The 26095-nt window shown below is 44.1% G+C and overlaps 1 protein-coding gene across 1 annotated transcript in view; it reads left to right on the top strand.

Moving 5' to 3' along the window:
• Window positions 1-1226: 1226 nt before the first annotated feature.
• Window positions 1227-26095, top strand: part of FMNL1 (formin like 1) — a 121290-nt gene continuing 96421 nt past the window's right edge. Inside the window, exon 1 of the mRNA XM_082271785.1 lies at window positions 1227-1807. Within this exon, the coding sequence (XP_082127911.1) occupies window positions 1649-1807 (159 nt within the window). The 5' untranslated portion in view covers window positions 1227-1648. The remainder of the gene's footprint in view (window positions 1808-26095) is intronic.

The following is a 26095-nucleotide window of genomic DNA, read 5'->3' on the forward strand; positions in this document are numbered from 1 at the left end:
CCCCAAACGCTGTGCGATGTGGCAGCGATTTCCGCCTGCCGAATCGCGGTAACATCGCGCAAACAAAATCCGCGTCGCATGAAGCTCTTGTACCTTTTTTGGGCATCATGCGACCTGCGATTTTGTTTGCGCAGATTCTGCCCGCGGTCCGCTACGCTAACATGTGAACTTAGCCTCACGGTAGGTATCGGTAATTGGTGATGGTGAGTACTTAAAAAAAAAAAAAACTGCTGATACTCGCACTCGTAAAAAAAAAAAAATGGTATCCGTGCATCCCTAGTGGTCACACCAAATTTTGATTTGGATTTCTCTTCTGTTCATTTAAGGCTCTTTCACACGGGCGATCCGATCAGATCCGCCTGTCAGTTTTTTAGGTGGATCTGATCGGATCCTCCATGCAGCTCTATGGGGGACACCTCCGCTGACACCCGCTGCCATCCGTATCCGATCCTGTCTGTGAAATCTGGACGGATGGAAACCCTATTTTTCCATCCGTTCAGGGATCGGATGAGAGCGGACAGGCAGTCCGCTTTCATCCGATCCCCCATAGAGAGCAGCGGGAGCTGTGACACCTCCCTCTCCGCTCTGCAAGCGGAGACGGAGCTGTCATCTGCCGGCTCAGCGGGGATCGGCGGATGGATCCCCGCTGAGCAGCACGGATCCGCCTACGGAGGCGGACCGTGTAAAAGAGCCCTTACTTTCCATTTTGATAATTGATAATAATAAACTATTAATACTTCTGTTTCTGAAATTCTTCATTTACAGCTTTTTTTTCACACCTGCCTAAAACTTTAGCACAGTAGTGTGTATTTTTGTTTGTAGGTTTAGCAATGCTTTAAAAATATAGTATTGGTATTGAGTGAGCCAGACTGTGCTTCTGAAGAGTAGTAGGCACCTTTCCTACTCCGCAAAAGTGCGTTGTGAGGGTTAACAGATCCTGCACATAGAAGAGCCGGGGATCTTATAACCTGTCATGGTATCTGGTTTCATTCAATGCACCTTGCCGTTCTGTCATCCTCCACCTCTCAAACAACACCAGCGTGCCACATGCGGTTAATATGCTGGGTCCCCCTGTTTTGGTGGCTGTCAGTTTAGACGGTTGATACGTTTTGTATTTAGAAGTCTTTGTTTCCGCACAGTACGAACCCCCTCCTCCACACACCATCTACCATCCGATTTTGAAACCTAACTTCCTTTTTGCATTTGTGGTTTTGTATCTTAGCAAGTTTGCAGCTAATGTCCATTGCAAGGTCAGCTGCGAAACACACTTTTTTCTGCTGCAAGCGGATGAGAAGTGAATCGGGGAACTGCGGAGTAAGTCATCAAGGAGAAACTCATCTCAAAGGTAAAAAGGAGAAGGGACGGTTGGAGACGTTTCTTCTGCCACTGCTAAATCGTTTTATCTCAGACCTGCAAATTATATATGGCCACACCTTCCTTTTTGCGTGTACACCGTGGCTTTTGCGGTAGCGTGTGATGTTGATCTCCAAGACGTAATCGGAAGTTGGGCGTGTTTCCATCAAACTTTACTGATACATTGTTCTGATTCCATAGTCTGCCGGTTTTTTATTTCCCTCTCTGTCTCACGTTCTACTTTAAAGCATTAAGCCTGGATTTAGGACCGTGGAAACGAGGAGCTGCCTGGATCATGGGGAACGCAGCGGGAACCCTGGAAATGTTCCAGACCCGGGAATCAAAGACACAACCGCCAACAGGGACTACCCCACCAAAGGCGAAAGATGGATCCACTTCTAAACTTCCAAGACCAAGTTCGGGAGAGCTGGAGGAGAGATTCAACGTAGTGCTGGTAAGGACATACTCCAATGGGTGGGGGTCACTTTAGGCACAACAAACCATGTGACTTTTACTGAGGCACCTATATGCCCTAGCTATGTATGGTTATTTAGGCAGAAATAGTAAAATGGGGGCATTTTGATTGAAATTTAGTTCAGGAATGGCTGTCAAGAGTAGTAGGATTGTCTAGAGACGTAAATGATTTGTTGTATGACTTCATCATACAGTTCTCCCATTTTGTATATGAAGAAATACATTGATTCTGTAAGTATTATAACTGAACCCGATGTTCATGTAGTTCTGTCTATAGGCTCAGTTGACAAGGATATCGCAAAGATAAAGATCTTTTTTTTGGCCATGTGACTAACTTTCAAATCTCATTGGACGAAGGTTAAAACATTAATGTTACTTTATAAGAAAACAAACCAAAGATCGTTATCCTGCTTCGTGAACTGATGTTGTAATTCGAATCGTACATGGGGAAATAGAACGCACACATTAGACCTGTGAGTCACACGGAACAGCCGTGCAGTATACAATCTTAGTAATGGAACTATGTAGGTGTACAAAGATGGGGCAGTTATACTTTCTATATAGACTTTGTGGATTTATTAGAATAGCGCAGATACTATAACCATTCAGAGCCACTGGAAAAAGATTTCCCAAAGGCATCATGTCCCAAGGCTTTCTTTTCGTCATTACAAATCCCACATTTCTGGGAATCAATGGGCCATTAACAAATAACAGGTTTTGAGTCAAGAAATAAAAAGATCTTTAGAATGAAATAATTTTTGCCATGAGTAAAGGAAGCCATATTCTGAGCTTCATACCAATAAGGCAATGTTTCTCAACTCCAGTCCTCGCGTACCCCCAACAGGTCATTTTTTCAGGCTTTCCGTTATTTTGAAATGGTGATTGATCAGTTTCACTGCCTTAGTAATTACCACAGGCATTTCATCTGAGGGAAATCCACAAAACATGACCTGTTGGGGGTACTTGAGGACTGAAGTTGAGAAACATTGCAATAAGGGACTGGGGAGTCTCTGTTTACTAAGTATATTATGGGCGTTTGATCCCATGCGGGGCTGCACAGTTTGTTCACGAGAGAGTCAGCAGGGCCTACTAAAGCATAGTACATACAGTACCCGCTGGGTTGAACAGAAAAAGACTGATAGCTCAGATTAGAGCCACTGCACTAACAATATGATGTTAGTACAGCGATCTCCCTTGCTGGGCTAATGTGTTCTGACCGCACCCCCCCCACCCATTGGCTAGGAGCGCTGATTTTTCAGGATGCTCGTCCCAACAGAAGCCTGTCGAATAGCCAGCTTCTGTCAGACCGGCTGCCATACACACAGCTGGTTTTCATTGAACCCGCTGATGTCGCCCAACATTCGGCCCCTGTGTACCAGGCTTAAGGCTGACCATAGATGGTTAGTTTTTTTTTTTTTCCGTTTAAGGCCCCTTTCACACACGGAGTCCGTCAGACGGACTCAATTTTTCTTAGCGGGGGATCGATCCGCCAATCCCCCGCTGAGCAGGCGGATGACAGCTGTGTCTCCGCGCTGTGTACGGAGACACAGCTGTCAGGTCCCCATTCTTCTCTATGGGGGAATCGGATGGGAATGGATCGTCTGTCCATTCTCATCCGATCCGCCAGACGGATGGAAAATGGGGTTTCCATTTTTTTTTTTACAGGTAAAAATATGTGCATTTATACTTTTTTTTTATTTATTTTTTTTTTTTCTGGAGTCTGCAGAGTATTGCACCCGCAATCAGCAGATCAGGCTCTTTCACAGTCTTCCTCTAGCATTGTGCCTGTTTTCCCATACAAGGTTTCAGGTACAAAGCTAGGGGAAAAACGCATGAACTACAAGTGTGCTGAGCAGCGGGCTTGCAGGGCTTTCAAACTATTTTCAAAGTCTGTATCCCATGGTGGAAAACGGTACTTGTAGTTCATCCACAGATCCCTGTAAATGAATGACATTGCTGTGTCAGCCTTGTACAGCCGCCCAATTTTCAAAAAGTGACAGTGGGTGGGGGGAGCAGATTCCCTGCGTGCTGTCACAGAGCAACAATGTAGCAATGGAGGTGGGTGCATAGGAGCATACTACAGTCTAAATATAGGTGTAACATGCTCCTAAGGGTGAACATATCATATTAGGCAGTGGGCTGAAAAAAAACATAACTAAAGCTGCCCATAGAAAAATTTTCTTTTTTATTAGATTTTTTTTTAAATTTTTTTTTTGTTCAGCCAGCAGGATGAAGGGGGAAAAAAAAAACCCTATTCACATAAGTAAGGTGGATAGAGGAATCCTCCCTCCTGTTGCATTGTATTCAGACAGCGGGACTCTACACTGGTCTGCAGCCGCTGATTGACCAGAGTTTTTTTTCCCTGCTGAATATGACGAATTTGGATCCATCTAGAGCCAACTTAACCGCTTCCCCCATCCACACAAATTCCCCTCGCCGGAACATTGTATTCTGACAGCGGCCCCCACCTTTGCATTGTGGGTGTGGTGTGTTGGAAAGACTACTACTTGTTGCATCTTTGGTGGACTTTAGCAAAATGCCCATGGAATTAATAAATAGCATGGCATGTAGTAGTTGCTTGAAAAGCATCAGTACCTACAAAGCTTTAAAGACCAGTCCATCAAAAATTAATTTTTCAGTTTTTTGGTAGCCGTAAACCAACTGGCAGGTCCCCGTACCTCTCAGTGACTCTGTTGGTAAGATCTAAAGTTGTTTGCACCCATTAGGAGGGGGTCCCTCTCTCTCCTTCATGGGTATTCTATTATAGAGTAGGTTGGCAGGAGTATTTAAAAATCCAGATTTCTATGCAAAAAAAAATACTGTTGGAAGTATTCAAGACAAGCAAGAAGCCAAGAGCTGTCAACTGGGCTCCACCTAAAACAAAAAGTGCTAAAAAGACTCTTAAGACTAAAGGTCCTCTTTTAGTTACAATTAGGGGTTTGTGCTTTCTATATCAGACTTTTTATTCATTATTTTTTGTTTTCTAGTGCCAGTTTTTAGGTTTTATCCAATGCACCAATGTGCTTGCTTGAATGATGATGTAAAATGAAAGTGAACCTTAGTGGTGTGGGTGGAGGGAGGATAATCCTTTGTAGTTTAGCTTTATACTTTGCAAGGAATATAGCTGTGATTCCTTGCATACATTCTGATTGACCAATCCAAATCACTTGTTGATTTTTTATTTTTTTTGGCTCTTTTTTCAAAATGAGTGTTAGGTGGGGAGGGTTCTGGGTTTGATGCTCACATGATCAGCTCTAGTGTAATGAGGAACATTCCTTGTAACCCTCTAAAAACCGTGGATTAAAGATTACCTGAGCTATGATGCAAGACCCTTGTGGGCTGAAATGCGTTAGCACCAGGGCTTTTTTTTTCTCAGAAAATAGGTGCAGGATCTCAACCACGACCACACTGTAGGTGGCTCCGACTCTCTCAGTTCAGGGAGATTATCCAGTGGGGGTGTTGGCATCGGCACGGCACCTGCATCCCCCTTATCCCCATCCTGCACTTAGTAAGAGCCGCTCAGGAGATCGTATCTGTGGGAGCCATTGGGAGACCAGCTGTCACTTGTAAACACACAAGCCAGACTTCTGGGTTTACAAGTGATATGGGTGAGCCGGGAGCAGAGGGCCTGAGCCAGAGGTGGTAGAACTGAGTTCCACCAAGTTCCAGCTGAAAAAAAAGCCCTGGTTAGCACTTTCGTATGCTGGTCTGCACACCGCTTTTATAGAAGATAATAAAGATTGTTGTTTCCTGCTGAGTCGCCAAGTTGTCAGCTCATTTACTTACCTGTAAAGATTATCTAAATCTGGGGGTGCCATATTACAGGTTAGTCACTTAAGTGTGCAGATTTAGGGACAGTGACACAAACCCAAAACCTTAGACTGGTTGTACAATCTGTCTGCCCAAACGCTGGCACGTGCACTCCATAATCAATGGTAGATCTGAGGCTGGATAGAGATTTTACAACCAGATTGTAATGTGTGTGACCGCCTTTAAAGTGGTAGTAAACCACCATTTTTCTTTTTTTTTTTTTAAACCAGCAAGGCAAAGTCATAATGTGCTAGTATGCATTGCATACTAGCGCAATATGTGAAACTTTCCTTAAAATTAAGCCTTCCAGCAATACATTGTCACTGCTGACAGAGCTTCTATTGTCACCCGGTCTTCCTTCCGGGTTGGCAGACTCCGGTCCTTTTGCATGAGCCGTGGTGATGTCACTCCTGTGCATGCGCACGGGAGCCGCTATTTACAGCACAGCTCTGGAGGAACAGGACTGAATGCCGTAGCTTCAGAGCGCATGCGCCAGTGACGTCACTGGCTGCTTCACAAGTTGGAGGCTTAGGAGATATTTATTGTACCTATAGGTAAGCCTCACTATAGGCTTACCTATAGGTAAAAAGCTATATAGTGACAAAAAAGTGCAGCGTTCTCCTTCGAAAAAGTGCATTAAAATTTATAGTGCATAAATAAATATCTGAAAACAGTGTAAAAAGCATCTATATATATAATAAATTTACGTGTGTCCATGTTTTCTTTTAAATAAGTCTATAACCCATCAATAAATGATTCAATGTTCCGTGAAGGGCACTGTGGTGGTCAGAGGCAACAACTGAGTGCCGGTTCACACATATGCGATGTCAAGACATCGCATGTGACAATGTGTGCAAATCACATGCGATGTCTGTGCGATGCAAATTCTGCCATGCAGATTGTATGCCTGAGTTTGCATCGCATTCGGACCAAAGTCGCAAAGGACCTTTTTTTTTTTTTTTATTGGTCTGCACCAGAATCAGCTCGTATGGGTGTTCACACCTATGCGATCCGATTCCGGTCGGAACTGACAGTTTGCACTGCGATATGCAAACTGATCTGGGGTTATTGTTAACCTTGTATTGATACCCCCAGCAATTCGCATATGGCAGTGTGCACTGCCTGCGAGTCGGGTGTGATGCGCAGGGTTCCTGCATCGCACCAATGTGAACCGGCACTGAAGAGTTTCTGGTGTATGGTACTGCACTTTTTTTCACAGACATTGAATCATTTAATAATGAACTGTATATATATTTAAAGGAAAGGAGGACTCACGTAAATGTATTATATATAGATAATTTTTACACTGTTTCAGCTTTTTTGTGACAACATAGATTTATTGCATTTTGTACAGGTGGTTGGATGCATAGTGGTGCTGGCTGCTTCCTATAGTACAGGGGTGGGGAACCTTTTTTCTGCCAAGGGCCATTTGGATTTTTGTAACATCATTCGGGGGCCGTATAAAATGTATGCATAAATGTAATAGGCATTGCTTTGCGGCAAAAAACGCTGACACAAAAGTGTGAAAGGGGCCTTCAGTAATCAAGGTATAGTGTGCCCCCTTTCAATGCAGACTGACCACAGCGTGCCCCCTTTCAATGCAGACTGACCACAGCGTGCCCCCTTTCAATGCAGACTGACCACAGCGTGCCCCCTTTCAATGCAGACTGACCACAGCGTGCCCCCTTTTCAATGCAGACTGACCACAGCATGCAGAAAGCTAGTGCACTTACCTGCAGCGGCGGCTTCTCCTCGAGTCCTCCTGCCTCCTCCTCGACCAATGGCATGAGTTCGCCTTTCGGCCAATCAGGAAGCGGGTCTCGGACCTGCTTCCTGATTGGCCAGGAGGAGGATTCATGTGACAATAGCAAATTTTCATTTGCTATTGTCACACAAATGGGTGGATCCGGGGCGCACTGCTCTGCGCCCCGGGTCCACCCTTTTTGAAGCTTTTTGAGCGGCACGGGGGGGGGGGGGGGGTTCCCCACCCCTGCTATAGTATATAGTAGAGTTGAGTAATAGGTGGTTTATACACAGGGATAGTGCGGAAAGTTTTTTTCATATTTACAGTATATAGGTAAAAATTGTCCATGGGAGTTTACTCCCATTTTAAAGCTGAACTCCAGTGATTTTATATATTTTGCACACTTACATTTCCTCTTCATTTCTCCTTTTTTTTTAATTTTTATATATGAACGTACCGCTCCCCCATAATAGAACTTAATTTAAAGATTGCCTCCACTTTTGTTGAGAAAAAAACATTCCCCTCTGGGTGATCTCCCTGCATCCCTTTAGATGTGTTCCTGTTGGGAGTATCTTACCCAAAATGACATTTTTGTTGCAGGGGATGCCAGAAATCTGACTTGTAGCTTAGTGTAGACTTCTGAGAAAAATCAGTGAGCCAATCAAACAAGCAAGAAATGATGTTTCTGGGGGGCGTTCTGTACTCCTGCAGGTAGCCATATTGCATTGCACTTTACAGAGAATTGCAGAGCTGCAGATTGAAAAGGAAAGGCCATTTTTTATTAACATCTAATTACAATATGAATTGTTTTGCAATTGTATACGCTATATTATTATCTTTTTTTTTTATTTGCTATTTTTTTTTTTCTGTTCTGTCTTGCGGACATATTTTTGCTTCCTTTGTTTCAATACTTACATTTGGCCTGCTTGGCCACCCAATCACCCTGAGAGGCTGAGCTGGGTGCCTCTCCAGGCATGTGAGCGGATCCCGACTATATGGTCGTGATCTTTCTTAAGCCTGGACTAGCTCTGTGACATCAGCCTGACAGCGGGCTTCATCCCGCTGTCAGCTGAAAATGGGTCACAGGAGTGCAGAAGGAACAGCACTCCTGTGATCCACAGGAGAAGTAGGAGAAGTACAGCCAAACAAGCTTTGGCTGTACTTCTCCTTTTAGGTATGAAAAAAATATACATTTTTTATTTTTGCTCCTTTTTTTAGTTTTTGTGGTAACGTTAGTCTGTTTGTGAAAAATTACTAAATTAACTTGTCCAGGTGACGACTGTCACTAGAAATCTTCCATTGGTGAGATCTGTTCTGGTGACAACTGTCCAGAGGAGAGAATTTCTCTTCATGAACCAAATCCAGAACAGGAATTGAAGGGAAATTTTCCAATGGGAAACAAAAGAGAAAAAAAAACGAACTAACCAGTCCCTACCCTATCCAAAGCTCATTCAAAAATTTTTTGGCTGTTTGTATACTTTGAATAGATAGGAGTGTTCCAATTTCACAAGGACCTTTTTAGAAATGTTTTTTTTTTTTTTTTGCATCCCTCAAACACGATTGGGTACACAATGCTCACTATGATGTGTTAAATACAGAATATACATTTTTGGGGAGTTTTAATTGTTTAAAATGTCTGTCATTTTATTTTATATACACCAATGTTTACTCTCCAGTATAGCCTCCAATGCCTAGCAATGTACATAGAGGAAGTGGTTATTGCATCACTTCAAGAAATCTGCCTATCAGTTGACCAGCGTGACATCATCCAAGCATGAGTCATTAAAGGATTTCCTGACTTTCTGAAGTCATTGCAACTTGAATCTCATCTACAGACACACTCTATCATTTGCAGAAGCTACAGGACATTCAACTAAACTTTAGGTTTTATGCACCATGTTCAGAGTTGTGACTACACATATGGTAATGTTTATTATTTTCTGTAGTTCCGAAATGCAGATACATTGCCCAGTGTTCTTCAGAGTACATACCTAACCACATTAGTCCCCGCCCTAGAGGAGCTTCAATCCTAATGCCCAAAACAAAGTATTATGTACAACTGCACACTCTTGCCATTCTTATGATTAGCCAGTTCACCTACCAGTATGTTTTTTTGGACTGTGGTAGAAGATCTGAGCAAAAGCACTTTAAAAAATGTATGTAGATGGTGACTCTGGTGGGGATTGACCCAATAATTTTAGGTTACAGCTTCTAGCTATAAGCCTTACACCATGCTGCACCATAGTTACATAGTTACATAGTAGGTGAGGTTGAATAAAGACAATAGTCCATCCAGTTCAACCTGTGTAGGTGTGTGTGGCTGTAATCATCTCTCATACCCCTGAATGTTCTGATCCTTGAGATGTACGTCTAAGAGTCTTTTGAAAGCCACCATACTTCCCGCAGAAGCCACCTCTTGTGGTAGAGAATTCCACAATCTTGTAGCCCTAACAGTAAAGAACCCCCCATGTTGCCTGAGGTTAAAACGCTTCTCCTCTAATCGCATTGTATGCCCTCGAGTCCTCATGCAATCCCTTCGACTGAACAGCTTTTTTTCTAAGCTGAGATCCCCATTGAGATATTTATAAATTGCTATCATGTCCCCTCTCAGGCGTCTCTTCTCCAGGGAGAATAAATCAAGCGATTGCAGACGCTCTTCATAATTAAGGTTCTCCAATCCCCTAATTAGTTTAGTTGCCCTTCTCTGGACTTTCTCTTTTACCATGCTGTAAAAAGAAATTGTTGCCTGTGGACCAGGTAAATGTTTTTGACCAGTACAGGTTAGCAGAAGACAACCCTCTAGTTATTCATTGTGATTCATAGACTCGGCTGAAGTATGCTGCTTTAATGAGATTTGCTAGCTTGATAGGTTTGTTTTGATGTTCTGTATTATGCCATATCCTCAGTAGACTTTGGGTGTGTCCGTTTTTTTTTACTAGACATACAGAAGTCTCTCAGCTGTCTGTGATGTCACCGTAGTCTGCTGTTGATCACAACTGTCCCAGCTGTGAGCGTTAAATAACACATCTGTGGGTCTAGGACAGTGATTGCGAACCTTGACACCCCAGATGTTTTGGAACTTCATTTTCCATGATGCTCATGCACTCTGCAGTGTGGTTGAACATCATGGCAGTTGCCCTGGGTGCAATGGTTTATTGCAGAGATCTGGACGCCCTGACCCTAGCCTAAACCACTTAAGCCCCGGAAGATTTTTTCCAAACAAGTAAGCCCCGGAAGATTTTACCCCCTTTCTGACCAGGGGGTATTTTGCGATTCGGCACTGCGTGACTTTAACGGACAATTGCGCAGTGGTGTGACGCTGTACCTAAACAAATTTGACGTCCTTTTTTTCTTTTGGTGGTATTTGATCACCTGTGCGATTTTTTGATCATGCGCTATAATCAAAAAATAGCGACAATTTTGCAAAAATAACTATTTTTCACATTTTTTTTATATGAAATTCCCCAAAAAAAAATGTAAAAATCTAAATTTTTTTTAATTTTTGGCCAGTTTGTTTTCTGCTACTTATGTTTGGTAAAAAAAAATCACAATAAGCGTATTTTGATTGGTTTGCGCAAAAGTTATTGCGTTTACTAACTTAAGGGAAAGATTTTTGTCATTTTTGTTGTTTTTTTTTAACGCGTAATGGCGGCGATCTGCAATTTTTTTTTTTTTTGCGGGACTGCGACATTGCGGCGGACAGATCAGACCCTTAACTGACATTTTTGACACTTTTGGGGGTACCAGTGACATTACTACAGTAATCAGTGCTATACATATGCACTGTTGCTGTAAAAATGACACTGGCAGGGAAGGGGTTAACTTTATTAGAGATGCAGAGACTATGTGTGTCCCTAGGGGCGTGCTTCTTAAGGCCCGTACACGCGTAGCGATTGTCGGCCGTAAATATTCGGCCACCGACTGATCGGCCGATTGTCGGCTTATTGGTATGATGCTTCCGACAACCGACTGCGACTTTTCGGCCGAACAGAATCTGGTGTGCAGGCTTTAAAATTTTTGTTGGCCAACACCAGAACGGCCGATTGTTCCTCAGTCAGTACAGAATTCGGCCGACAAACAGCAGATGAGCAAGACTGGGCATGCTCAGAGAAGAAAAAACACACGGAAAGTTAACCATCACATGACATCACTTCTGCAGTCGGCTGTTGTTGGCCGACAAAATTTGTGTGCAGTCTTTTGCACTTTTCAACCGACAGGACAGCACCGGACAAAAGACGGCCGATCGTTCGGCCGACATTCGGTACGTGTGTACGGGGCTTTACTGTGCAGGGATGTGGCTGAGTGTGTAACAGCACAGATCAACAGTCCTACATAGCAGGACCGTTAGATCGGTGCTTTTACACAGGGAAGAATGACAGGCGGCTTTGTTTACATTAGCTGCCTGCCTTTCTCCCTTCACAGCGGACGATCACGAGTGACCGGCGGACATCGGGTCCGCCGGTCACACGCACGGAGGTGTCTGCGAACGAGCCGAGGTGGGAGCGCGCCCGCCAGCTATTGGCTCCCAGGCTAGTGACGTACCGGTACGTCACTTTGCCTGGCCGGGGCTGACCGCCGAGGTGTATGTACTTGCGGCGGCTGGCAACCGGTTAAGGGTAGGGGGGTTCAGTTTGGCATCTTTGCACTGGGCACTGGATGGCCTTCTCCTGGCACTGATAGGGCCCTGTATTGCCTAGGCACAAATTACGAATTATGCCTTTTGTAGCACACCGATTTGTCTGTACCTATACCGCGTCAAATGTTGCTGAAATCTGTTTATTGGAGACATCACGCAGTAAACTATAGCTCTCTGGTTTTGCTGTCCACTCTATAAATGGGGTCTGCAGGGGGCAGGTTAAGGGGACATGAGCTCAAACCTAGGAGGAGGAAAAATCAATAGTAATGGTAGCAAAAAGTATTTTACTGAAAGAATGGTAGATACAAGGAACAGACTTAAAACGCAAGATGATGAGTCAATCAACCGTAAGTGAACTAAAAATGTACTTTAAGGGTTAGTTCACCTTTACTGTTGTTTGCCAAATACTTCCCATAGCATTACAATGTCCTTAGCACATTACTATGCAGTGCTCCGTTTTTAAAAGAAAGCTTACTTTTTTTTCCACAAAATTTCTATTAAAATTTGGTATCATACAAAAAAAAGGAATACAAAGAATCCAGACTCATCCAATGCACATTCAATGCTTGCTTTTTTAGTTGCTCAATTCATTGTCCTCCCCTGCCTGTCCTACAAGACATAGCAAGAGCTGGATGTGTGGCCCCGACCCATGCATGCTCAGCCTGTTCTCTCTCACAGCTCAGTGTTCTGCAAGAGTAAAAGAGCAGACTGCGCATGCACGGGTAGAGAACACAGCTAAACCTGGGTATGTCCTTCCATCTGCAGCACAGAGAGGGGGGAATGTAGTAAAGGTGAACTAACCCTTAAAACCCTTGCGCAAATGTCTCTTATTTACTTACTTTTTGGTCTGGTATACACTATATTGTCAAAAGTATTGGGACGCCTGCCTTTACACACACATTAACTTTAATGGCACCCCAGTCTTAGTCTGTAGGGTTCAATATTGAGTTGGCCCACTCTTTGCAGCTATAACAGCTTCAACTCTTCTGGGAAGGCTGTCCACAAGGTTTAGGAGTGTGTCTATGGGAATGTTTGACCATTCTTCCAGAAGCGCATTTGTGAGGTCAGACACTGTTGGACAAGAAGGCCTGGCTCGCAATCTCTGCTCTAATTTATCCCAAAGGTGTTCTGTCAGGTTCAGGTGAGGACTCTGTGCAGGCCAGCCAAGTTCTTCCACCCCAAACTCGCTCATCCATGTATTTATGGACCTTGCTTTGTGCACCGGTGCGCAGTCATGTTGGAACAGGAAGGAGCCATCCCCAAACTGTTCCAACAAAGTTGGGAGCATGAAATTGTCCAAAGTGTCTTGGTATGCTGACGCATTAAGAGTTCTCTTCACTGCAACTAATGGGCCAAGCCCAACCCCTGAAAAACAACCCCACACCATAATCCCCCCTCCACCAAATGGTTTGGACCAGTGCACAAAGCAAGGTCCATAAAGACATGAATGAGCGAGTTTGGGGTGGAGGGACATGACTGACCTGCACAGAGTCCTGACCTCAACCTGATAGAACACTTTTGGGATGAATAAAAAGCGGAGGTTGCGATCCAGCCATTCTTATTCACATTAATGCCTGACCTCACAATGCGCTTCCAGAAGAATGGTCAAACATTCCCATAGACACACTCCTAAACCTTGTGGACAGCCTTCCCAGAAGAGTAGAAGCTGTTATAACTGCAAAGAGTGGACCAACTCAATATTGAATCCTAGAGACTAAGACTGGGATGCCATTAAATTTCATGTGAAATGTGAAAAGACGGGCATCCCAATACTTTTGACAATATAGTGTATAAACCATTGCAAGCAATTATTATATCTGTTTTGATAAGCCCAAACGCATGTGGGCGGTCAGGCAGCATCATTGTGTACAGTGCAAGGCTATAACCCTGTATTGTATGTGATCAGGCAGGAGTGCAACCACAGCCAGGAGCACCTTAGAGAGGAAGCTTTGTGGGAATAGTTGCACCATTGGAGGGACCCTTCTAGATCAAGGAATAAGGTAAGTATTACACCTTATTCTTCTACCCCTTAAAAAATGAGCATTTAACTGTTGCAGGGTAGTTTTCTTTCTTGTGCCCGGAGTTGGACTTTGTAGTTTAGCAACAAAAAACTTTGCAGTCTAAAAAATTCTTTGTATCAGCCCAAAACAGGAAATGTAAAAAAAAATCAAAGCGGAGTGCATATCTGGAGGACCAACGGGTATTTTTTTTTTTTTTTTTCGCCATATGCTTGGCATAAATATAGGTATATTCTGAGACAAAACAAAAGTTGACTATATAGACTTGTTCTCCTTTCCTTGCCGTGTTCTGTGTTTCTATTTTCCCTGTGTCCGAAGGGGAGTCTTGCAAGTATTTTATGCTCCCTCCAGCTTTTGTACATGTTCCTGCTGGCTGTTCCTGGCAGCCCTGGGGGAAAATGGTAAGCCAGGGCTGTTTCTACCATGAAGTGAGATTTTGATCTTATGTGGGGCCCCCTAGAGGCAGCATGAGACGGGGTGAACGATCTACTTTCCTGTGATGGCCTCTTCAGTGTTATTGGGACTCAGTGCCTAGAGATGATGGAGGCAACATTTTGAAACCTTATGGTGATGTGAATGGCCCTTTGCCATTTGATCTGATGTGGGCCCCCCTGGAGGCAGCATGAGATGGGGTGAACAATCTACTTTCCTGTGATGGCCTCTTCAGTGTTACTGGGACTCAGTGCCCAGAGATGATGGAGGCAATATTCTGAAACCTTATGGTGATGTAAATGGCCCTTTGCCATTTGATCTGATGTGGGGCCCCCTAGAGGCAGCATGAGATGGGGTGAACGATCTACTTTCCTGTGATGGCCTCTTCAGTGTTATTGGGACTCAGTGCCCAGAGATGATGGAGGCAATATTCTGAAACCTTATGGTGATGTAAATGGCCCTTTGCCATTTGATCTGATGTGGGCCCCCCTGGAGGCAGCATGAGATGGGGTGAACAATCTACTTTCCTGTGATGGCCTCTTCAGTGTTATTGGGACTCAGTGCCCAGAGATGATGGAGGCAACATTTTGAAACATCATGGTGATGTGAATGGCCCTTTGCCAGGAGTCTGCCCAGGGCTGAAAAGGCAAAGTGGAGACCCTGCCAACCAAGTGATCACATGTGCTCCAATCTGAGTGTCCCTCCTCTATGAAAGGATCTGAGAAAAAATGGTCTGTGTTGCCTATACCAACCCGAATCATTCCACCATGCTGCACTGAGGACTGGAAAAAGTGAGTCCTACTTGATGCACTGGCCAACCCAAACTGCATTCCCTCATACATATTTCATAAGTAATGCCAGGGACGGTATGTCCTGTGCAGTTCAGGTAACAAAGGGGTTGGTAAGACGCAAACACCCCCCCCCCCCCATAATGTTTCTGGATTCCTAAAAGCTTCCCTTAGACCCTGTCAAAAAACTGAAATGTATACTTTAAATATAAAAGAAAAAATTGGGCACCTATTTGGTAATGGTTTGGAAACCAATACCAATTTGGAAATGGGCACCAAGATTGTTCCCTAATCTAACCCAGCTGCTGACATCCATAAAGGTTGCGTAAAAATTCTCAAAGCCTTAAAGTGATTGTAAGCCCACTTGGTTTAATTTACATTGTCCCTTCTATTTCTGTATGCGGATGATGGCACTGTAATTATTTTAATAAAAAAAATCAAAGTAAGTTTTTCCTAATCGATATACAACTGCCACATGACCCAGCACTTTCCCAGTATGTCTACAGGGAAACATAAGCAGGAGGAGTTCTAGTCCTCTGCTGCTGGTCGCATGTTCAAAAAAAAAAAAAAACAGCCTTGGGAATACGGAGTAAAAATAAATATCGAAAATCAGTTTTACAGTGGAATACAAGTATATATTTTAAATGAAATATTTATTATTTTGTGGAAATATCATGGTGTGGGTGGATTTCTTCCAGTCACAGGCTGTCACTCCCCTCCAGTCTGTGTATTAGAATAGGAGGGAGGTGAAGCCTCCATTAATCTACAAGTAATATCCTTCTCACATTGTGTTTAGCTGGTCAGTGGGCACAGAGGAGGAGGGAGGGGGTGGGCTTTCATTTACTACTGTGTATACACCCACATGTGTGACTCTATAGTCACATGGAGGAGGTAAGGAGGCAGGTCATTCGGGGGAGGGAATGTGTTGCCTGCCTGCTGACCGACCGACCATCGGGGGGGTGCATTTGTTTAGCCGCCCCACCCAAATTACCGAGCACCAGCCGCTACTAGGCTTACCTATAGGTAGTGTAAAAATCTCCTAAACATGCACCGTTAAGGAGATATTTACATTTCATGCAGCCAGTGACATCACCTAAGCATGTGCACTGAAGGAACAGCCACCCATGCGGTTCCCTCAGAGACCTGTTCCACGAATGGTGGGAGGGATGTCATTGCAGCTCCAGCCAGTCACAGAGCTGGAGCCCGTGAACCCAAAAGCAAGACGGGTAAAGATGGGAGCCCCTGCAGCGCTAATATTGAGACGCTGGAACAGCTTAGTTTTAAGGCAAGTTTCACATAATGTGCTAGTATGCAATGCATACTAGCACATTATGGCTTTACTTTGCAGGGGGAAAAAACATCCAGCAGTATACAACTGCTTTAACTGGCTATGAGTACTTTGGTAAATGAGCACAAGAAAAGTAACACAAAGGGGTTGATTTACTAAAACTGGAGAGCGCAAAAATCTGGTGAAGCTCTGCATAGAAACCAATCAGCTTCCAGTTTTTTTTTTTTCGTCAAAGCTTAATTGAACAAGCTGAGGTTTGAAGCTGATTGGCTACCATGCACAGCTGCACCAGATTCTGCACTCTCCAGTTATAGTAAACCAACCCAAAGGGTTTTCGGTATTTTCACCTCTTTTCATTAGCATAGTGTTATATGCATTAGTGAAACTGGATTCGTGTTTTTTCTTTTATTCTCTTTTTTGCGCTAGTGCAATAAGTCAACTCACACTTGGCTTATATTTAGAATTGTTAGAGCTGTTACTGTAAACACTTTTTGAATTCAAAGCGGAACTCAACCCTCCTATCCTTTACAGCCAAGGAAGCTACCATCGTAGCCTCTAATCTGCAGTTGGCATGATGCTGCACGTGCGAACACTTATGGCACCAGCCATTGGATAGCTTTTAGTTTGGTTGAGTGCACAAGCATTTGTGACACAGGTATGACTCATGACACGCCTAGAATGTAACTGTTTTTGGAAACTGTTAATTTGATGTATTTAGTTCAGCTTTAGGCCTTTTTCACACTTGGGTGTAGCAAAAACGCAAGCAGAAATGTTTCTGCAAACCTGCAACTTGCTTGCAGCAGTGCCATTATTTCTTAATGACACCCAAAATGTGGGTAGAAGTCATGCGTTTAGCCAAGCATTTTCTTCAGGACAAAACGCACGAAAAACGTGCACTGCAAAACGCACTTGGCTCATGTCCGATATTTGGTATGTGAGATTATTTATGCCCTTTTGACATGAGCGCCTCTGCTAAGTGGAATCCGCTTGCTCCATGGGGGATCTATCTCCTGATCCCCGCTGAACAGGCAGATGATAGGTCCGAGGATACTTTGCTATATGCAGAGCGAACACGTACACAGCCTGCTCTCCTCTATGGGGCGATCTGCCGGATAGATGGGGAATAGAACGACCATCCGTCTCTTTTTGGCGGACAGGATCGAATTTGGATGGAGGACATGTGTCTCCTGACATCCGCCGCTCCATAGAAGAGATTGGAGGGTCCAACAGATTGACCACTTGTCCCGGATTGCCTGGGACAGTTCTGCATTTTGCAGGTGTCCCAGGCATCGGGCACCTTCATTTGGGAACAATACAATCTCCCGGAATAAAATTGACACAGTCGATGCAACCGCTCGCAATTCTGCATCGATGCAGAGAATGGCTGCATCGATTGCCGATTACATCATCCCCGGCGTGCCGGGCTGTGCCCTGCCTCTCCTGGAGAAACACAGCAAGAGGTGGATAAAGCCTCCTCCCCTTCCCAGTTGGGCACTTTCACAAAGGAGGAGCCGTGGGCATTAGCCAGCCGCCGGTGTTTCGGTGTGTCTAAGGGTCCTTTCACATGATGCGCCGTCTGGCGCGGTCCCTGATCCGATCCGCTGGACGGATGGAAAATAGGGTTTCCATCCGTCTGGATTTCACGGACCGGATCGGAATCGGATGTCTCCGCTGACATCCGCTGCACCATAAGGATGCATGGAGGATCCGATCAGGTCCACCTAAAAAAAACTGACAGGTGGATCTGATCGGTTCGTTCGTGTGAAAGGACCCTAAGGCCCCTTTCACACAGGCAGACCGTTCAGATCCACCTGTCCGTTTTTTTGGCGGATCTGAACAGTCCCCCCATGCATCTCTATGGGGGATCGGATGTCAGCGGAGACATGTCTGCTGACACCCGATCCGATCCGTCAAATCTGGACGGATGGAAACCCTATTTTCCATCTGTCCAGCGGATCGGATCGGATGAGAACGGACTGACGGTCCGTTCCCATCCGGTTTCCCCCATAGAGATGCATGGGGAACTGACAGCTGTGTCTCCGCACACAGCGCGGAGACACAGCTGTCATCCTGCTGCTCAGCGGGGGATCGGCGGCTCGATCCCCCGCTGAGAAAAACGGAATCCGTCCGACGGACGGATAGTGTGAAAGGAGCCTTACCGTCCTGGAGCTCCAAGTGTCCCGACTCCCGGACGTTGCAGGGCTCAGTCCTCCTCCTCGGTGTGTTGCAGACATCAGGTACATTATGTATTAGTCGTTCCTTATGGCTGAATTTAGTTTTGTGCATTTACTGCATTGTACATGCATTTGTACATATCTAGTAGGGGAAGCTGATTTTAGAATCGTCTTGAGGCTTCATTTTTTCCAATTTTTACTTCAGATCCCTCAGGTCATTTGTTGTATAAAGTATGTTTTTTTTTTTTATTTTCAACTTTAGTGCCTTAGATATATAGATCATTTGTTTAACATATGTTAGGTGAACTTTGAAAAACAAGTACACTCTTTGAATCTAAGTGGCTGCCTGAAACTGCAATTTTAGTCTATCATACTGTACAATAAACAAACGGTTTTTCTCTCTAAGACACTAAAGTTACATCTAAAATCCTGCATCGCTCTCAAGCATGGCCACCCGCCGACTGCATTGTAAACCAAGTGACATTTCTTAAATAGGTAAGAGGCTGGGCCACCTGGTGACATCACATGGCACCGCCCCCTTGTGACATCACCGATTGGTGCATGCTGGGGGGGGAGTATCCCTGAATGGCAGTTTGGAAATGTGGTCGACCTGATTGGACAGCCCATGTGAAAGGGGCCTTAGTGCATTTTTGGAGCGTAGGGAGGCCCATTCAATTGAATGATACTGCTCCAAAAACACGCTTAAAAAAAACATGCAAAAAAATGCCCCAAAAATGTGACACGGTAGTGTCACTCAAGTGTGACTTCATATAAATATATAGGTGACTGCCCTCTGAGCTTTGTAACCATAGTATAAATATAAAGCGATGCTTCCTTATTGCATTGAACCTACGGAGATTTGAGTATTTACAAATTCCTAACAGATTGTAAAAGAACTTTAAAACAATCCTTCACTGACCTCTGTAGGAGCAGACATTATTGGGCAATTCATCCTCAAATTTCACAGCAAATGTCCTTCAAATGTAAGGCACTCAGCTTACACTGTGTTTACAGATTACGTCTGCTGGTGTGCGCTGCATGGAAACGGTGCCAATGTATGGATTCTGGCACATCACAGCTCTGTGGTGTGAATTGGCCAAAGGGAGTAAGGCTTTTTGACTTGTGTGTTGGAACTGTGTAGGCATGGCTGCCAAGCGCATTCCCACTGTACCTGGTGTAAATGAGCACTAACTGGAGATTACAAGGTCAACTTTGAGCGTTTTTTTTTTTGCACGTTTTTATGCACAATTTGCACGTGTTTATTACGTGTTTTTGAGCTTTGGCGTTTTTTTTTATTAGCCAATAGTGAAAACTATCGTCTGTTGCATCATTGGTTGTTAGGCGTTTCAACTTTTTTAGCTTTTCCATTCGCTTTTATTTTTTTATTATTATTATTCATTTAATTTTTTTTAATGTTAGGGTTATTTATTTATTATTACTATTATTATTTTTTTTTTAGGGTGTTACTACTACTACTAATAATAATAATACATTAAGCCCCCGTTCACATAGGGGCGACGCTACTTCGCACTGCGAACTCCAAGGTCGCGGTGCGAGCAGCGCGCCGCGACCTCGGAGCGGCCGCCACGGACTTCATAACATTGAAGTCTATGGCGGTCGCCTCCTGGTCGCCCCAAAGAAGCTCCGGACCCTTTTTCTAAGTCGGAGCGACTTGTGTCGCTCCTATTAGAACGGGTCTGCAGCTTCCCTATGGGAGGCGACCTGTGAGGCGACCAGGTCGCCTCACAGGTCGCCTTAGTGTGAACGGGGGCTGATAAATACATGTAAAATAAATACGCAAAATAACAATAATCATAAATAATACATTATAATACATAAAATATGCGAAGTAATAAATAACCCCTAACGCTTAAAGAGGTTGTAAACTCAGTTCAATATTTTTTTTTTTTTTTTACAACCTGAAAGAGAAAGACATAATGAGCTAGTATGCATCGCATACTAGCTCATTATGAAATACTTACCTTAGAACGAGCCCTCGCCGTGCCGTCCACTCACCTCTATGACGGACGACATGTCCAGTCGCCCGTCTTCAGGGATCGTGGCATCCGGCCATCTGATTGGCTGGAGCCGCGGTGACGTCTTTTCCACGCACGCGCGTGGGAGCCGACAGTCACGGCACGGGTCTTTGAAGAAACGGCACAAGCGGCCGTTCTTTCAGAGCGCATGCGCCAGTGACGTCACTGGCTGCATCTAAGGCTCCATTCACACCTGGGCATTTTTGTTTCAGGCGTTTTTTCAGGCGTTTTTTTCAGGCGTTTTTGCAGGCGTTTTACAGGCGTTTTTTGTGCAGGCGTTTTTAGATTGACTAGAGACCAATGGAAAACGCCTGTAATCTGCCCAAAAAGAAGCTCATGTACTTTTTTGAGTGTTGGGCGTTTTGCTTCAGGCGTTAAAACGCTCAGATGTGAACAGGGGCCATTTAAATAAATGGGGTTTTACTTGTTGGGCGTTTTGGAAACGTTTCTTTTGAGCGTTTTTGGAGCTGAAAACGCCCAGGTGTGAATGGAGCCTAAAGTAAATATCTCCTAAACGGTACATTTACAGTACCTATAGGTAAGCCTTATCATAGGGAAAGTGTCAGAGGAGGGTTTACTTCCTCTTTAGGCTGCATTCACATGTCAGCGTTTGGATCGCGGGCAGAACCGCCGCGGTTCCGCCCGCGATCCGGAGATTATTGCAAATCGCGGGACGCCTAGCGTTGCCCGTTGATTTGCAATAGACCCCCAAACGCTGAGCGATGTTGCCGCGATTTCCGCCTGCCGAATCGCGGCAACATCGCGCAAACAAAATCGCGGGACGCAATACGCTCCAAAGAAGCTCTTGTACTTCTTTGGAGCGTATTGCGTCCCGCGATTTTGTTTGCGCGATGTTGCCGCGATTCGGCAGGCGGAAAACGCGGCAACATCGCTCAGCGTTTGGGGGTCTATTGCAAATCAACGGGCAACGCTAGGCGTCCCGCGATTTGCAATAATCTCCGGATCGCGGGCAGAACCGCGGCGGTTCTGCCCGCGATCCAAACGCTGACATGTGAATGCAGCCTTAAGATATTTATTATTATTATCTAAACACCCTAACCCAAAATAAACAAATTATAAATATTAGTAATTTTTTTGTTTGGGTTTTGTTATTACTAATATTAATATTAATCATAGTAATTTATTCTTTTTAAGGTTAGGGGTTAATTTATGTATTATTACATATTTATTTTATTATTTATTTATGATTATTTTTGCTATTTGTATATTTTTTTAATTTGAATTTGAGCAGAAAATTGTGCAAATGGCGTGCTTCCATTAATTTCTATGAAAATAAAAAATGCACTAAAAACGCTCAAACCTGCCCGATTCGAGCTACAAAAAAAAGCTTCGGAACTTTTTTTGGTACAATAATTTTTATTGCAAGAAGCATAACATCTTGAGTGGGCTCTATGGGCTCCCGAGTGCCCATAGATACAGAAGTTGGAAGGGCTTGTTTTAATCTCTCCCCACATCTGTAATGCTTATATGACGTGGCAGGGCAGGTGCAGGCGGCTGTAGTGTAGTGTGCTTACTGTGCCCTTCCAGCACCCTGACTGAGCTTTCAATGGCAGCTCTGTCTCTGTGAGAGCCAATTACAGTGATCATATGCTTAGGACACTATCTCTGGTTCCCAGTATTATAAACCATTTACAGGGTCACGAGGAAGAGGTCAACTTGGTATGAAAATTAAAATATTTGTGTTCATAGCCTGGCCACAGATTCACATTAACCACTTAAAGACCAAGCCTTTTCTGGCATTTTTTGTTTACAAGTTTAAATGCTAGAAAATTACTTATAACCCCCGAATAATGTATTTTTTTTTTTTTTTTACCGGCCACCCTGAGGAATAAAATGGCGATCGTAGCAATTTGTCACATGTTATTACAACGTACCTGGGGACCGCTAGCGGGGGCGCATGTGCGTGCCCGTTCACCACAGGCGAGTCTAATTAGCGGGTCCCGCGGCCGCGATCCTCGCTGGGCACCCGCGATCGCTCCCTGTGGAGACAGAATGGCAGTCTGTTGTTGTAAACACGGCAGACCACTGTTCTGTCAGTTATGAATACAAGGATTTTGTGATACTCTTATTTAGGAACACAGGTCTCTGTGTTCATGCAGCAAGCCCATCCTTCCCACACAGTTAAAAAACACCCCCTAGGGACACATTTACCCTTTTATCACCCCTGGGGTTAACCCCTTCCCTGCCAGTGTCATTAGTACAGTAACAGTTCATATTTTTTAGCCCTGATTACTGTAGTAATCTCACTGGTCCCCCTAAAGCAGGGGTCTTCAAACTATGGCTCTCCAGTTGTTCAGGAACTACAATTCCCATCATGCCTAGTCATGTCTGTGAATCTCAGAGTTTTACAATGCCTCATGGGATGTGTAGTTCCACAACAGCTGGAGGGCCGTACTTTGAGGATCCCTGTCCTAAAGTGTCAAAAGTGTCAGGTGTCCGATCTGGCCGCTGCAATGTCGCACTGATCGCCGCCATTACTACTAAAAATAAATAAATAAACATGACATAAATCTTTCCCCTAGCTTGTAGACGCAATAACCTTTGCGCAAACCAATCAATATACACTTTTGTAGCAGAATACAAATTGGTCTAAAATGATGAAAAAAATAATTTTTTTTATTGGGAATGTTCTATAGCAGAAAGTGAAAAATATATATTTTTTTTCAGAATTGTCGCTCTTTTTTTGTTTATAGCGCAAAAAATTTAAATCGCACAGGTGACCAGATACCACCAAAAGAAAGCTCTTATTTGTGGGAAAAAAAGGAAATCAATTTTATTTGGGTACAGCGTCGCACAAACATGAAATTGCCAGTTAAACTAACGCAGTGCCGTATCGCAAAAAATGGCCTGGTCATTAAGGGGGTAAATCCTTCCGGTCCAGAAGCGGTTAATGAATTAAAAAAAAAAACTACAATATATATATATATATATATATATATATATATATACACCCCAATTTTGTCATACAATATAAAAGATTATGTTACCCTTATTAAATAGATAACTAACATGTCATGCTTTAAAATCGCACACGTTTGTGTGATGCGAACACCGTTTACATATGTATGCGTGACTTATGCATGTGTTTGCTTCTGTGCACGCGCACAGAGGGATGGGGGCCCTTTAACTTTTTTTTCTTCTTCTTTTATTTTTTTATTTTTTACACTCTTTAGTTTTTTTTTGGGGGGGGGGGGGTTAGCACTTTTGTTTTCTATTACAAGAAATGTAAACATCCCTTGTAGCAGAAATAAAGATGATAGGTCCCCTTTATAGAGAGATATGGGGTCAGAAATACCCAAAATCTCTCATTTTACCTTTAAAAGCAAAAGATCAGAAAAGAAAATTTGATCTTTTGCTTTAAACAAAAAAAATTGCTTGCCTCCGCCCTAGACCGGAAGTATGTTGCATCGGTCCTCAAAGGCCATAGAGGCAATCAAGGACGATATGGTCTTTTATCGCCTCTGTGACCAGCCAGCCACACTGTTGGATTGTTTCTGGGGGGTGCCGGTAAAAACGGTAAGCCTGAGAAACATCGGCGAACTCATGTGGCGCATGGAAAGCTTTCATTAAAAAGCCAGCTGCAGGCTGCGGCTTAAAAGAAAAAAAATACTGGGGTTATGGCTGATGGCTTCTAACATAACCCTGGTAAACCACTTCAAAGATGCAACGTATACACTATATTGTATAATTGTATAAAAGTATTGGGACGCCTGCCTTTTACACCCAAACTCGCTCATCCATGTCTTTGTGGACCTTGCTGTGTGCACTGGTCCAAATCATTTGGTGGAGGAGGGATTATGGTGTGGGGGTGGTTTTTCAGGGGTTGGGCTTGGCCCCTTAGTTCCAGTGAAGGGAACTCTTAAGGCATCAGCATACCAAGACATGTTTGCCCAACCCCTGAAAAACAACCCCACACCATAATCCCCCCTCCACCAAATGATTTGGACCAGTGCATAAAACAAGGTCCATAAAGACATGGATGAGTGAGTTTGGGTGTAAAGGCAGGCGTCTCAATACTTGGCCCCCTCCTGCTCCAACATGATTGCGCACCAGTGCACAAAGCAAGGTCCACAAAGACATGGATGAGCGATGTTGGAGTGGAGGAACTTGACTGGCCTGCACAGAGTCCTGACCTCAACCCGATAGAACACCTTTGGGATGAATTTGAGACTGCGAGCCAGGCCTTCTTGTCCACATCAGTGCCTGACCTCACAAATATGTTTCTAGAAGAATGGTCAAACATTCCCATAGACACACTCCTAAACCTTGTGGACAGCTTTCCCAGAGGAGTTGATGCTGGTGTAGCTACAAAGGGTGGGCCAACTCAATATTGAACCCTAAGGACTAAGACTGGGATGCCATTAACCACTTAAGCCCCGGAAGATTTTACCCCCTTCCTGACCAGGGCCTATTTTGCGATTCGGCACTGCGTGACTTTAACGGACAATTGCGCGGTCGTGCGACGCTGTACCTAAACAAATTTGGCGTCCTTTTTTACCCACAAACAGAGCTTTCTTTTGGTGGTATTTGATCACCTGTGCGATTTTTTGATCATGCGCTATAAACAAAAAAAGAGCTTCAATTTTGCAAAAATAACAATATTTTTCACATTTTTATATGAAATTCCCCCAAAAAAATGTAAAAATCAAAATTTTTTAACATTTTCAGCCAATTTGTGTTTGGTATGTTCCATATGTTTGGTAAAAAAAATCGCAAAAAGCTTATTTTGATTGCTTTGCGCAAAAGTTATTGCGTTTACTAACAAAGGGAAAGATTTTTGTCATTTTTGTTGTTTTTTTTTTTTAACGCGTAATGGCGGCGATCTGCGATTTTTTTTGCGGGACTGCGACATTGGGGTGGACAGATCGGACCCTTGACTGACATTTTTGACACTTTTGGGGCTACCAGTGACATTACTGCAGTAATCAGTGCTATATATATATATATACACTGTTACTGTAAAAATGACACTGGCAGTGAAGGAGTTAACTGTATTGGAGAGGGAGGGGTTAAGTGTGTCCTAGGGGCCTGCTTCTAACTGTGATTGGCTGTGGCTGTGTGTGTAAGAACAATGATCAACGGTCCTACATAGTAGAACCGTTTGATCATCGTTCTTACACAGGGGAGAATGACAGGCGGCTTTGTTTACACTAGCCGCCTGCCTTTCTCCCGCTGTCACGGACGATCGCGAGGGGGGGTCCGTGACCGTGCTGGAGCGGGAGCGTGCTGGAGCGGGAGCGTGCCTCCGGCGGCGCGCACTGGACCCCCACACCCTTACAGGCTAGTGACGTATCCCTACGTCACTCTGCCTGTGAGGGGCT

The sequence above is a fragment of the Pelophylax lessonae genome (genome assembly GCF_965119305.1).
Source record: "Pelophylax lessonae genome assembly, chromosome: 11".
In the NCBI taxonomy this organism is placed as follows: Eukaryota; Metazoa; Chordata; class Amphibia; order Anura; family Ranidae; genus Pelophylax; species Pelophylax lessonae.